At 45.8% G+C, this 13,435-nt stretch overlaps 3 protein-coding genes across 4 annotated transcripts; 1 reads left to right on the top strand and 2 right to left on the bottom strand.

Annotated features, from left to right (window-relative positions):
* Positions 1-53: 53 nt before the first annotated feature.
* Positions 54-4,120, top strand: LOC131884383 (transcription termination factor 2-like). Its single transcript, XM_059232143.1, has 6 exons — positions 54-1,923; positions 1,986-2,328; positions 2,396-2,610; positions 2,685-3,143; positions 3,208-3,583; positions 3,653-4,120. Exons 1-6 carry the CDS (start codon positions 265-267, stop codon positions 4,030-4,032), a joined length of 3,432 nt encoding a protein of 1,143 aa, XP_059088126.1. The 5' UTR covers positions 54-264; the 3' UTR covers positions 4,033-4,120.
* A 1,257-nt stretch (positions 4,121-5,377) lies between these two features.
* LOC131884385 (protein Mpv17-like) lies at positions 5,378-7,017 on the bottom strand. The gene is made up of 3 exons (XM_059232146.1): positions 6,672-7,017; positions 5,693-5,920; positions 5,378-5,611 (listed from the first exon to the last, which is right to left on the bottom strand). Exons 1-3 carry the CDS (start codon positions 6,867-6,869, stop codon positions 5,495-5,497), a joined length of 543 nt encoding a protein of 180 aa, XP_059088129.1. The 5' UTR covers positions 6,870-7,017; the 3' UTR covers positions 5,378-5,494.
* A 246-nt stretch (positions 7,018-7,263) lies between these two features.
* Positions 7,264-10,791, bottom strand: LOC131884384 (zinc finger protein 800-like). 2 transcript variants are annotated; one of them, XM_059232144.1, is made up of 6 exons: positions 10,645-10,791; positions 10,111-10,574; positions 9,562-10,044; positions 9,272-9,500; positions 9,100-9,206; positions 7,264-8,177 (listed from the first exon to the last, which is right to left on the bottom strand). In XM_059232144.1, exons 2-6 carry the CDS (start codon positions 10,327-10,329, stop codon positions 7,407-7,409), a joined length of 1,809 nt encoding a protein of 602 aa, XP_059088127.1. In that variant the 5' UTR covers positions 10,330-10,574; positions 10,645-10,791; the 3' UTR covers positions 7,264-7,406. The 2 variants fall into 2 exon arrangements, with proteins under 2 accessions (XP_059088127.1, XP_059088128.1); XM_059232145.1 differs by lacking the exons at positions 7,264-8,177; positions 10,645-10,791 and adding an exon at positions 8,281-8,994 and having other exon boundaries at positions 10,111-10,634.
* Positions 10,792-13,435: the final 2,644 nt, after the last annotated feature.

Genomic DNA, 13,435 nt, shown 5'->3' with positions numbered 1-13,435 from the left:
GAGATTTTTTATCCCTTGATGGCCTAATTTGGCTTTGAGAGCGACTGGTGTTTAACCCTGACAGGGCCTATGTTGTGTTGAAATTCAAAGGCCGGACTTGTTCAAGCGCCCGGGCCTTCCACATCTTTCGGGCATCGTGGTCGTCTTGAAGTTCAGTCGTCATCCAACAGATCGATTCGTTTTCCAACCAGCCCCACGGGTCCTAGCCATCCATCCATCCATCCATCCGTCGCTGTTCCCGCCCAATTTGGATCACACGCGATCATGGCTTCCAGGACCGGTGTGGTGTCGCTAGCCTCATCCTCGTCCTCATCCACCGAAGACCTCTTCTTCCAGACGCCGCCTATCACGCCTCGGTCCGCCGTGCCCCCCCAAATGGTTCGATCCCAACCAACCCAATGGAGTGAACCGCGAGCGGCCAGAAAAGTCCTTGATTCGTCCTCGGAAAATGAAGATGATGAGGACGATGGGCCCAAAATTGTTGACGAGAGCGATGATATCATCGAAGACACGCCCAACACCCCGCTACGGGTCCGAGCGCCCGTCCGGACCCGCCCCATGTCGTCCACGCGTGTCAAAGTCGGGGCAGATCCAGAGATAAATCCCAATCCTACTTCCGAGGGCGATTGGCTCACTGAGGATGATCAGGATGACGATGATGAAGATTTAAGTCCAGTGGTGAAAAAAGCGGGTCCATCGCACAAGAAGGCCATCATCATTTCATCGGATGAAGAGGCGGACGAAGCGGAAGAGACGGGGGCGGATTCCGATCCTGAGCTCACCGAAGACGAGTCGGAAGAGGACGCCTCCGATGAATCTGGCCAAGAAACGGAGGACGAATCCGAAGTCGAGGCATTGGATGAAACGGTCGGAGAGCCGAAGAAAACGTTGGCCAAGCCGGACGTCATCTCGGTGGACTTGACGTTGGATGACTCTATTGAGAGCCAGCGGTCATATTCGCCGTCAGAGGTCAAGTCCTTGGCGTCGAAATTGGCCACCAAACAGAAGCAGTTAGAGCAAAATACTGCTTTGTATCGCAGTAAAGCGTCGGTTCTTCCCGATCGAGGGGCCAAACTTAAAGGCTTTATCGATCAACTCCAAAAGGAACATGATGAGCTGCGTCAAGAATTCAGATTGGCTCAAGCCAACACGAGCTCGGAGGGCTCGCTGGGACGCCCCTCTCAAGGAAAAGCCCCTCTATCGTCATCCTCTGAAGTGAGCTCGGTGAATAAGAATGCGCCATCGGGTAGTTTCACTGAAATGCAACATGAGCTCGAAGCTGTCCGGAAGAAACACCGGATCCTCACTCAACAATTCAGCACTATTCGGATCGAAAGTTTAGTGGATGGCGGACAAAAGCTGAAAGGCGAAATCTACAAGACCCGCAGCGAGATTCAGCGGTTGGAAGCACTTTTGGCCGCTAAATATGGGCAAGAAAAAGCTAAACAGGGATCCATGCCAAGTGCTGCCGGTCCCGCCGGGTCCAAATCTACTTCTCAGACCAAGTTGATTGATTTCATGCCTCAAGCCCCCATTCATAACGAGAATTGGCTCAAGGCCCGACAGAATATGAGCACTGGAGTCTCATTGGCTTACCAACAGGCCCATCTATGGGCCAATGACCCGACTAAGAATAACTTATACGGAGGACGTATGACCAACTTTCGTCATGCCGAGGCCACACATAAGATCACGGACAGTTTAAAGAAGATCCACACGTCCCTGGAAACAATGCCTGCTGAAGGTGACGAGGAAATTGACCCCGTTGGACTCAAATCCTCGGTCAGGCTGTTCCCTCATCAAAAGCAAGCTCTGGCTTGGTTACTCTGGCGAGAGAATCAGGATCCGCCAGGTGGGATTCTAGCCGATGACATGGGATTGGGCAAGACATTGACTATGATATCGCTTGTCTTGAGGCATCGGGTTAGTTGGATTACATTCATGTGTACTAAGCGCCTTTATCGGTTAATTCGCTTTATTTCTAGGAGCTGTCAGAAAATCAGGCCTTCAAAAAGCAAGAGGAGGAATGGTTCAACAAACACGCCAAAGGCTTGGTTCAGTCCAACACTACTCTCGTGATTTGTCCAGCCAGTTTATTGGGTCAATGGGAGGGCGAGATAAAGACCAAGGTCAAGTCTGACCAACTGAAGGTCCTCGTTTACCATGGAACTAGTCGAAGTCAAAGTGCCCGGAGCCTGGCCCGTTATGACGTTGTGATATCCACGTATTCCACCGTTATGAACGAAATCAAAGTGGTTTTGGGCAAGAGTAGCGAAAAAAGCAAGTTGGATGACATGAAATCTGCCAATAATATAGAGACTGCTCAAAGTAAGACGAGGAATGCCCAAATGAAAAGAAACAGTTCGGCATGTTTGCGACCATTCTTTTGTTCCAGATAAGAATGTGAAATTGCTCTCTGTGGCTTGGGAGCGAATTATTTTGGACGAGGCTCACACTATTCGTAATCCCCGATCTCAAACCTCACAAGCTGTGTGTCGATTGAGAGCGGGAAGAAGATGGGCTATCACAGGCACGCCCATTCAAAATCGCGAGACGGACCTCTACTCTTTGTTGCGTTTCATTCGTTTGGACCCTTTCGACGAATATCGGGTATGAAACAGCCCTATCATACACTTCCTTCAGGTCTTATGGATAAGTTGCATTGATTAGTTCATTTGTCATAGACTTGGAAGAACTGGGTGGATAACAAGTCTGCGCAAGGCCGAACTCGAATGGACCTCCTGGTCAAAGCCTTGACCTTGAGACGAACCAAAGAACAGAAGTCCAATGTTACTGGAAATGCCATCGTGAGCCTGCCAACCCGAAGTGTGATTGAGCACAGAATCACTCTCCATGAAGACGAGAAGAAGGTCTATGACGAGGTGTTCAGCTTTTCGCAACAAGCCATGATTAATTATATGAACAAACATCGCCACAAGGACGATGACGAGGCTTATGTGGCTCACGTCAACCAAACTGGAAGCGGACGCGATTTTAAATTTCGACCGGAGGAACACATGGAGGATAAGAATGGAGCTGTTGGATCTACCTCCATTTCTAATAATGGGCTCGGTAGCAAAATGGGCAATGTTAAGGATGTTAAGGCCCATCATATCCTCGTTCTTTTATTGCGACTTCGACAAGTAAGCACACATTGCTTATGCTAGCTTTGCCATTTTATCTAGTATTTTACAACCTTCATTGCAGATTTGCTGCCATCCAGGCCTCATCAAAACCATGTTGGATTCGGAATCCAAATCAACAGAGGGCATTGACGACGATGGCGATGACTTGGACCTAATCTCACAATTGGCAGACATGTCGCTTGCTTCAGGGAAGAAGACACCCACGCCCGAAGAGAAGCTACAGAAAAGCGTTCTTCATTTGAATAACCCTGTGTTCAAACAGGACCGCGAGAGTAGCAAGATCCTTAAGGTTGTGTTGGAACTTACCAAATTAAAAGAGCGACACACCAAGACCGGCGTCATGGAGAAAGCCGTAATTGTGAGCCAATGGACCTCTATGTTGGAGATTGTGAAGAATCACATCGAAAGCATTGGTCTCCGAACTTGCGAAATCAACGGTAATGTTTCATTTTTGGGGGAAAGAAATGTAATATGTTTGAGAGAGATTATTATTTTTCGTCTCATAGGGAAGGTGCCCGTCAAGGATCGGGGCGAAATTGTAAATCAGTTTAATCGAAAGGATAAGAAGCCCCATGTCATGCTTTTGTCGTTGGCGGCGGGTGGAGTGGGACTGAATCTAGTTGGAGCCAATCATTTGTTCCTCCTAGATCTTCATTGGAACCCTCAATTGGAAAAACAAGCCTGCGATCGGGTGTACAGAGTCGGACAAACTCGTGAAGTATCTATTCACAAATTCCTCTGCGAGGAAACCGTCGAAAGTCGGATCCACCAGTTACAAGAGAAGAAACTGGAGATTGCAGAGTCTGTCCTAAGCGGTGTGAAACGTGGAAATCAATCCAATAAGCTCACTTTCGAAGACATGAAGTCACTCTTCAACTTAGCATAACGAAAGAAGAATGTATATTTTCATACTGAACGAATTTTTTTAACGCGGGTAGCCTTATGATTGATAAATAAACGAGTGACCAAACCGAGTGATATCTTAATCAGCATATATTACGAAATAACACAACTACTCCGGGACGTATCCTTCTGTTCGTGGCCATTATTGGTCTCCTGCGATTCCATGGAGTCGTATGAGGCCACGCTGTTCACCTCATTGGGCATTTTCCAGATCTTCGAGATCGTCCGCTTGAGCAAACCTGGTCCTTGCGAGCCATTCGACATCGTTGTGGTCTCACTAGCTTCCAAGCCTACTTCGTCATACGACTGGTTGAGTCCGTTGGATACCCCATTCGTATTAGCTTCAGTGGTGGAGGCCCCGGTGCGATTCCGGGTCGATCGTCGGGGTGTCTCGGGCTCTTCTTCCAGTTTGGAGTGGCTGTTGTGTTTCACCATGGATTTCACCTTCCGTAACTGGTGTGTGGCTTTGGCGATACCTTTGCGACCTTTCGGATTGGACCTGGTGGGCGTAAATTCCATGTAGGATCCATTCATGCTCGGATCATTGGCCGCCCTCTCGATGAGTCCGTCGATTTCGTCCTTCGTGTTCTCGTTGGAGGCGATCTTCCGCTTGGTCTTCACGGCATTCACTTTGGCTTTGACCACAGCCTTCTTGACACCACCACGTGTACCATTGCTCAGTTTCTTCTGTTTCCTCGTCGACCTTGAAGGGCTCTCTCCATTCTTGTAAGGCCGCATGTTTGTGTTATGTTAGTGTTGATTGGGGGTTAGTATGTTTGTTGCTCAACAAGATTGTTGGATCTCAGCTCCAGTACCACGCCAACTTTCCCGACCCGCGTCATCTCGAGATCCGCCAATGCTCCTCCAGCCTCACGCACCCCTGGGCACAGAAGCGAGCGCCAACGGATGAGCGCCCACCACCATTGAACCATTATCATCCACACCATCCATCTATCTATCTATCTATGGGTAGCCCTCGTTGCATACGTACGGTTGATGGGGTGGGGATTGAGGATCGTGTCTTTCTTCCTGGATTCAGTTGGAGTTGGGAGCTCTGGATGGACAGGAGAGATCGAACCGAGAGCGCTCTCGCTCTGGCTCACGCTCGCTTGGTCATCCAAGATTCTCTCCACAGCACAAGATTGTGGGCATTGAACCGCGCGAAAGTCGCAAGTCGCCGGAGGCAGAAATATGGGTCAGAGAATGATAGCTTTTTGATGAGTTTAAAATTACGAATGGTGTGGAATAGACACTATGTACTTATGACCTCATATCGACTCTTCCATTCCCGCGAAGCAGGTGGGTGAATCTTAGCATGGAGTTGCGGCTACAAGACGACGTATTTATTGAAATAGCTTGATTTCATTTCAAAATAACGTTTCTATCACAAAGTTGACAGACTAAACAAAACACACAGCGCATTATATGAAAAATTGACTAAATCCTTAATTGCTCTTAAAAGATAAGTAAGTATTCCACACTAAAGCGATAATACTGACAACTAAAGGCCGGAGAAGGAAGGGTACGAAAAAGAAATTGATCATCTGAACCGGGGGCCAGATCTGAAATGATTGATCAATGATGATAATCGTTAGTCATTGGTCATTACCCTCCAAGATCAAATGCATCCTTCTCCAACTTACCGTGTAGTTAGTAAGCATCACATCGCGATATTCGCGACTCAGTTTCTCCTTCACTTGTTCCCAATTCTTGCCTTGACACACGCCAATTACCGATAGAAACACGGCGTTGAACGTGGGAGCAAAACAGCCTTGATCTAAAGCAACTTTCGAGAGGGCGGCTCGAATCTTGGGAACGGAGGGACCCACCAGACGCTCCATAGATAAATACCATACGCGGATTGTGGGAGCCTACGGTAAACAGAGAGAATAGTAATTTTGGGTTGAAATAAATGTTCTCAAATGCTTGATGATTTTTTTCTTCAAATCAATCTAAAGATTGTTTAGTTGGTCATTGTCGTGAACTTGATGCCCAAATGCTTTTTCTCTTCCTTTTTTTGTTTTGTTTCGGGCTCATGTTGCCACCTGATGATGGGTGTCCCAAATTATTCCAACTCTGTCATCATCACAACCATCAATAGTTATTAGTTCACACTTGGGAATGACCGCACACTCGCCCATTGAGGGTGTTAAAGCCACAAAACCTTGATTCATTTTTTCATTAATATCACAAAGAAGCTTGTGATCTACATTGTCATATATCCTCAAGAAAGAAGACAAGGGCTGAAAATTGCGCTTGCTTGCCAAAGAAATGAAATATTGGTCATCTAAAATTTTAGTTAAAGTAATTGTAACGAGTAACGCCAGTAACTACATTTTATGGCGGGTAACACTTGTGTTTTAAATAGCGGTGGGATCAAAACAAATCTCCAATTAAAGATTGCCAGAACCTAACCTCGGCTAACACGATATCAATAACCCTAAAAGTCTCGATCTAAACCTTTTAATATTTTGCCACAAACTTAAAAATGAGCACCGCCATCTAATCGGTGGAGAATAACGTTTATCAAAGAGAAATGCACTCTTCAACATCAGCAAAAGGTTATGTGGTTCCCAAGGAGGCATCTTTGATCAACCACTATCCACACTGAGGACTACTCACCACCATGAACGATCCTAAAGCCACAAATCGTAGACAGCGTGCTGTGTCAAACTTGGATTTCTTCTCAAGCACCTTTTGAGCAATCACATCCCCCGCACCCATGAGAGCCCCAGTTTGAACAATCTGAGTGGTCAAAGGATTCTTGTTCAAAGTATGAAGGTACAAGTCCCAAAACTTGCGAAATGGCATCCCTGTCATTTTGATTTTCCACTGAACGCAATCTATATTTTCGAGTATCAACCTTTAGTCCCAGATCAATGTAGCCGATACTCACGAACACATGGACCAAGCATGAATGGAACGACAGACGTTTTGAAGAGTGAAAAGAAAAGAACACATGGAAACAACAAAACACTCAGGGTGACTCAAGCTCAACGCCATCCATCCAAACGTTTCCTTTCATAATTTCGAAGACACCAGGGATGTCTTCACAATACAATTTGCGTGAAGGCAATGTCATTTTGATATTTCATGAGGAGGTCTTATTTTCAACATTCGTTTATTTTCGATTTTGACTTGGAGAACATGTTGCGAGACCTGTTGGAATTCCTCATTACTTACATACAGCGAGGGTGTCACAAAAAAAGCGATATCACATCCTTTTGAGAATCTATTCGTTTGAATTGGTTGGGTGCATTGTGTTAAAAATTTATAGAAGAGTAGGAATGGGATGGTCAACTAGACGAGAAACGCTTTTCGCTGCAAGTTTTGACACATTAGATTTCTGCATGAACGTTAAAGCTTTTTTCGAAGTCGGGGAGAAATCTCGCAAGTTCTCGCACTGGAACGGGAATTGTCGTCTTTGGCTGGGGTGGATCCTCGCGATGAAGTCCGGGAAGCGGAAGGTGGAGTAAATTTCCCGTCTCGGGTGAAAGGAAAATGGTCGATTTTTTCGACCCGGGTGAGTTTGACGATCGGTAAACAATAACGATTGGGTGGGGGAGGCTCGCGTTGCTTGTTAAGAAGCACCTCGACTTCGCTATCGTCATTACTCTCGTCGGTGAGATTTTCATTGGAGATTCCTGAATCCATGTCCTCGTTATCCTTCTCAAATTGATTCTTCAAATCTTCATCCACATCCATATTGGCCTTCACAGCCAGGTTTGCACGTCTTGGCCCAATTTTGTGCTTCAGAGTATGTTTCACGGCTGAGAATGGCTCGCTTTGAGGAAGACTAGGGCGGCTTCGATCCCCTTCCTTATCTAAAGGGTCACTCATCTGGAATTTCTTCTTCATTGAGGCGGTAGAATCAGCCAGGACATCCATCAGGACAGAGTGTGGAATTCGTTTAAGTTGAACCACAGGCTTGCAAATAGGGCTTAAAGGCATTGAGTAACCTCTGGCGGCCGAATTGTGATTCTGGCAGGGTTGAGGATTTCCATTGGAGCAAATTTTCTTGTGAGATATAATTGCTTGGATAGTGGCAAACACTTTTCCACAAGAACTACATTTCTTCGCGTCTCCTCCCAATATCCGCGGATTCAACGAGGCCATAACATGTGGACGCTGGAATAATAGAAAGGATGGATTTGAAAAGGCACTTTTCTTTACCGCAATGTGTAACAGTGTAGATGGTAAGTAAAAACTATCATGACATCTTTCAAAGAAATGCAAATAACATAATTGGTATATTTTCATTTGAGACTTTAACAAAATACGGAACAATAAGATATACATTAGCTATAAACAATATCAATGGTGGAGCTTTGCCAACCATCTATTTCGTATTTTTTTTGACCGCTTTTCTACTTGATGGCTTTGACTTGGATTTTGAATGAGCAGCTAAACAACTCCGTTTTGTACCGGCTTGGATATCACATTTGCGTTTCAGTTTGTCTTCACCCGTTTTCTTGTCGACTTGCAATTTAGACTTCATATCCTTCTTGGATCCACATTCAAGAGCCAATATATGAGGCCCTTTTCTTAGCCTTTTCACACGAGGAGTTTCGTTTCTCTTGGCCGTCGTTCTCGTTGTTCTTTTGGAGTCATCTATCCTTTGTACCAAATCGGCCTTTTTACTTGTTCCCAAGTTGGTCGGGATTGTTTTCTGTTTTAACTTTGTATCCATCACTTTAGCCATTTTCTTTACAGACTTGGAAGTTGGGGACAAGGGTGAGGTAGAGCATTTGGTAAGAACTGTTGGAACTGACGAAGAATTCGGTGGGAGTGTAGGAAAAATGAGGGGGGACGACGTTTGTGAAGAAGAACAAGGAGAAATGGAAGAAGAAACAGTTGAGGTAGAGGATGGCGAGATGGAAGATTTCGAAGGGCTTTTGTGACTTGGACCCATATCAAGTGGATGGCCGAGTTCCATATCCTCGCCCTGAGAGCACGGAAATGAGTTTCAAGGCTCTTGTGGAAAATATCAAGAAACAGGCGGGCAACACATATTACCCATTCTAATTACTTACTCCTGGTCGTGGCTTACCTTCAGTAATTCTTCGGGCGTAAGAGCTCGAAACTTAGAGTTTGTTAAAGCCATGCGTTTACTCTTCTTGCGTAAGTTATTGGCTTCCAAGGAAGATTTCTTGTGTGCTGAAAAAAGAAAACCAACAAGGTCTTAACCAGAGTCTCAACTGACAACAAGTCTTGGTTCTTACTCCGCACTAGGTGACGATAGACTAAGTTCAGCTTTTCGAACTCTTTCATACACAACGGGCAGGCAAAACCCGAGGGAGGATTTATATTGGGCGAGCAATCATTGGACGGAATGGGGCCCGGATCTACCACTTTACCATCCGGGCCCACAAACAAGCAAGGTTTTTTCTTTAATCTCTGGAGCTCGTTGTACCGTTCGCTCATTTTAGCCGTTGTCAGATCACCATAGGTCTAAAAATCAAACGCTTTTTTATCTACTGACATGCGAGTAGTTTTAGGAATATGTTTGCACCTGAAACATGGCTTGAGTCGTTTCTTTGAGTCGCTCCAGCTGAATGATATGGTTTTCTTTGTCACGGAAGTAATTTCTATGCAGCCCTTGAAACTGTTGGGCCTTTAACCGTTGCACCACGTCATCCAGCTTGGGCTTGGGTTTGGGCATCAAATTAGGCACCGTGGGTCGGTTTTCGATCTCTTGGACGAGTCCCGCGTCTTTCATGAGTTCAAGCGAGGGGCTATAATTGGTGATATCCCACGCTTCATCCGGAATAATGGTTTCCACGGGCTCTGGTTGAACGAAAGCCGTGGCCAATTCCTCAGTCGGAACCGCGAGGGTTTCCTCGGCATCCCGTCGATAGACATGGCGGACATCCTTGAGTTGGCTCTGACAATAGGATCGTTTGTGGGCAATGAAATTGGCCAAACTCCGGAACATATTGAAACAAACTTTGCACTCGTAGATGACGTTACATTCGTTGAGCAAGTAATGCCTGATCTGCAATTAGAAAGATAACTTACTTCTTCATCAAGTCTCTAGTGACTTTGGCGGGTAGTATTTTACCTCCGGAGTGCCACTTTCCAGCAACTTTACGGCCTGTTTCATGCCTGTGATATTCACACTAATACTGGGCCGCAAAACCGACGTATCAGGACCCGCCTTGGCCAACCCATTATTCTGTCGATGGGATCGTTTACTAGCGGGTACCATGAAGCGCCCTAAGCTGGCCGCACTGGAAGAGCTGGATTGATTGGATTGCCGCGTTCCCGCTGACGAAGCCATTTCCCCGCCTTCTTCCCTCGTCCTCTCACTTAAAATTCGATCCTCACTTTGACTTCCATTTGTTCCCTCGTTATTGGAAGCACTCGGTGAAAAAAAAGACCCGACGTTCCAGCACTTTTCCGAGATGGAAGTGAATTTACTGCCGTGGGAGGTTGGAGGTTGGAGGTTGGAATGGGTTGGGTGGCTGGTCCAAAGCTAGGCTGTTCTTTTCCCCTGTTTCAAAATGTGCCTTGGCGCAATTCGTCCTGTCAAGAAAAAGCGACAAGCTCAACTGAGAACACAGACTGGCGGCAGGATGAACGGCCGATTACGTACTGTTCTGACGGGCAGGCCGCCAGCCGCAGAGCAAATTCCCCAACCTCAGGAACCGGCCAAAACGACTAGCACGGACTAGAGACTCTAGGACTGACCTAGTCTTCCTCGAGCAGAGGAAAGACAGGGCCGCTCTGGCTTGGGATTGTCTGAGATACCATAGAGGGCGCTAATGGCTCGTTCATGAAGGTGCTATGCTTAGCCAAGAAGCCTAGCCTTGCTTGGCGTGGGCAATGGGAATCAGCTGGAAATAGGCGATACAGTCGATACAGTGAATAGGGGCTCGAGCACATTCCTCGGGTGAGTGGAAAGTGCGCAGAATAGCAGACGGGGGCGATATGTTCTCGGAGTTGTAATCTGTTACAGGGATGGCTGATGGCTCCCTGTCGGTTACAACTAGAGGAATGGGAGGACCGTTACCAGTTACAGAAAGATCCTGACTGGGCTGAATCCGTACTGAAGAAGTGAGGCTGTGCAGGCAGGTCGAACAGCTACCTTTTAGTTCGACCTACCAGAATTCCGCATAATCTGACGCAGAATTGGGATTCGTCTTCACTTTCAATCCTAGTCTCATCAAGGAATCCCTGACCTCTAGTCAACCCTATCTTCATTACCAGTGCACTATTGGGACATCGAATAGCAGCTGCATGGTGATATCAGCACAAATTTTGGGAGGTCATTGGGGCACTTTTTAAACATAAGAGGCACTAAACAAAAGAGAAACAAATAGCCATATAAGACCAAAAACCTTTCTAGGGTTTCAAAAAGACGATTGCAAAAATAGAAAATTCTGAAATACGAAAAGTAAGTCGAAAAACTGCTTTTTTCCTATCAGTAATTTTTATGCAAGTTAATGAGTGGAACATCACAGAAATGAGAGAGCTCTCGTTTTGAGATAGACTAAACCAGTTGGGACTGTGCAGTGTTCAGAGAAGGTACGAAAAGTATATGAAAAGTATTCAGTTGGATTGAAGGGACAAGAGCCAAATCCCGCACCAGCCCAATCTTCAAGAAATGGAATATATTAAAGATTGACGATTTGGTACAAGTGAAACAGGTACCATTTATGTTCAATTCCCTGAGTGGGAACGTTCCGGTGGTTGTGAATCAGTACACTCACAAACAGCGGAGGGGTAATCGGGTTGTCTTTGACTTGCCCTTATTCCGACTGTCATGGTTCCAGAAACTCCCCGACTACCAGTTTCCCAAGGCCTGGAACGCGTTTTTTCACGAAATGAACTCCTTCATGGACAATAACCTTTCGACCAGGCTATGGACCTCATGTATGACAGAAATAATCATGCGCTCATACTCAACAGTTTGTAACATACGAAATTGCTACTCTTGCGGAGGATGAACATTCATGGACTCTCGCGACTCAACTAAGGAAAAATTCCACATAGTCATTCGAGGCTACCTGTCTCCTCGGCCCCACGACATTGTAACCATTAGTTTGAACGTGCCCTCCTAACTGTATGTCCAAGACGACGAAGATCCCCGTTAGTAAAAATGGCTTATGAGGGACCAGGGGTGATGTAGGTAACATTTGTTCAACTCTTTTATCACATCTAGACCCCGAAATACAAATACAAAAAAAATCCTCAAAAGCATCCATGAGCTTTCTGCCAAACCAGGGTTTAGGGTCAATTCTAGTGACCGCAGAGGCTTGACGTGCGTTTTGAGAGCACCTTCTAGCCCTTGAGAATCCAGGCCAGTTTGAACAATGTAGCCCACTTCACTTCTGTCTCAGGCTCCCTTATTTTTCAATTAAATTGATTCTCATAATCCAAGGGCATACCTAGGCCATGTTGATCTGGTAACATCTTTCAATTCAGACAAATTCTTAAGTAGCATTCCTAATCAACCCTTCATTCTAGGACTACCTTGGTCTGCCAAATCAAAGTTGTTGGTGGACCAAATATCATAAAAAGATTGAAAGTTAGTATATAGCGAATTATGACCTTTCATTTTATTGGTACTGAGGATTATATTCCCTGTAGCAGTTAGAAAAGCTTGTGAATAAAAAACTTTTGACAGTGTATAAAATCCCAATTCAGTAACATCTGAATGCCAATTCAGTAGCATCTGAATACTAATTCAGTAACATCTGAATGCCAATTCAGTAGCATCTGAATACTAATTCAGTAACATCTGAATGCTAATTCCGTAATATCTGAATGCTAATTCTGTAACATCTGAATGCCAATTCAGTAACATCTGAATGCCAATTCAGTGACATCTGAACGCCAATTCAGAAGCATCTGAATGCCAATTCAGTAACATCTGAATGCCAATTCAGTAACATCTGATTGCCAATTCAGCCAGTGGTCTGTGTGAACCAAGAAGTGCGGGTTGCCCAAAAGATATGGACGGAATTGCCTGACGCCAAAATGTATGGCTAGTGCCTCCAAGTCCAGTCGGGGGTATCTTTTCTCTGTGGATGAGGTCAATCTTGAGACCATTGCCATTGGTAGGGCCAAATTGAGTTGGTCCCTGGGCAAGAATAGCCCCAAGCCCGTCTTTGTGGGCGTCCACGATGACATGCATCTAGAGAGCCATGTTGGAAGATGCCAATTGGGCGTCCTCGCTCAGGGCCTGCCTCCAAGGGTCAAACTCTTGTTGATGCGCTTTCACCCACTTAATTCGGACCTGCTTCTTCATTAGCGCCCGTAGGTTGTGTGTGAGGTTTGCAATGGACAGTATAAAGTCCTGGTGAGAACCATCCATGCCCAAAAATGAAAGTAGACCCTGCCTTGTTGTGTTGCTCTTAATGCCCGTGGCCTGTCTTGGTCTG

The sequence above is a fragment of the Tigriopus californicus genome, chromosome 7 (genome assembly GCF_007210705.1).
Source record: "Tigriopus californicus strain San Diego chromosome 7, Tcal_SD_v2.1, whole genome shotgun sequence".
NCBI lineage: Eukaryota > Metazoa > Arthropoda > Copepoda > Harpacticoida > Harpacticidae > Tigriopus > Tigriopus californicus.
The sequence above is the reverse complement of the archived record's forward strand: the minus strand, read 5'-3'. Positions and strand labels throughout refer to the sequence as shown.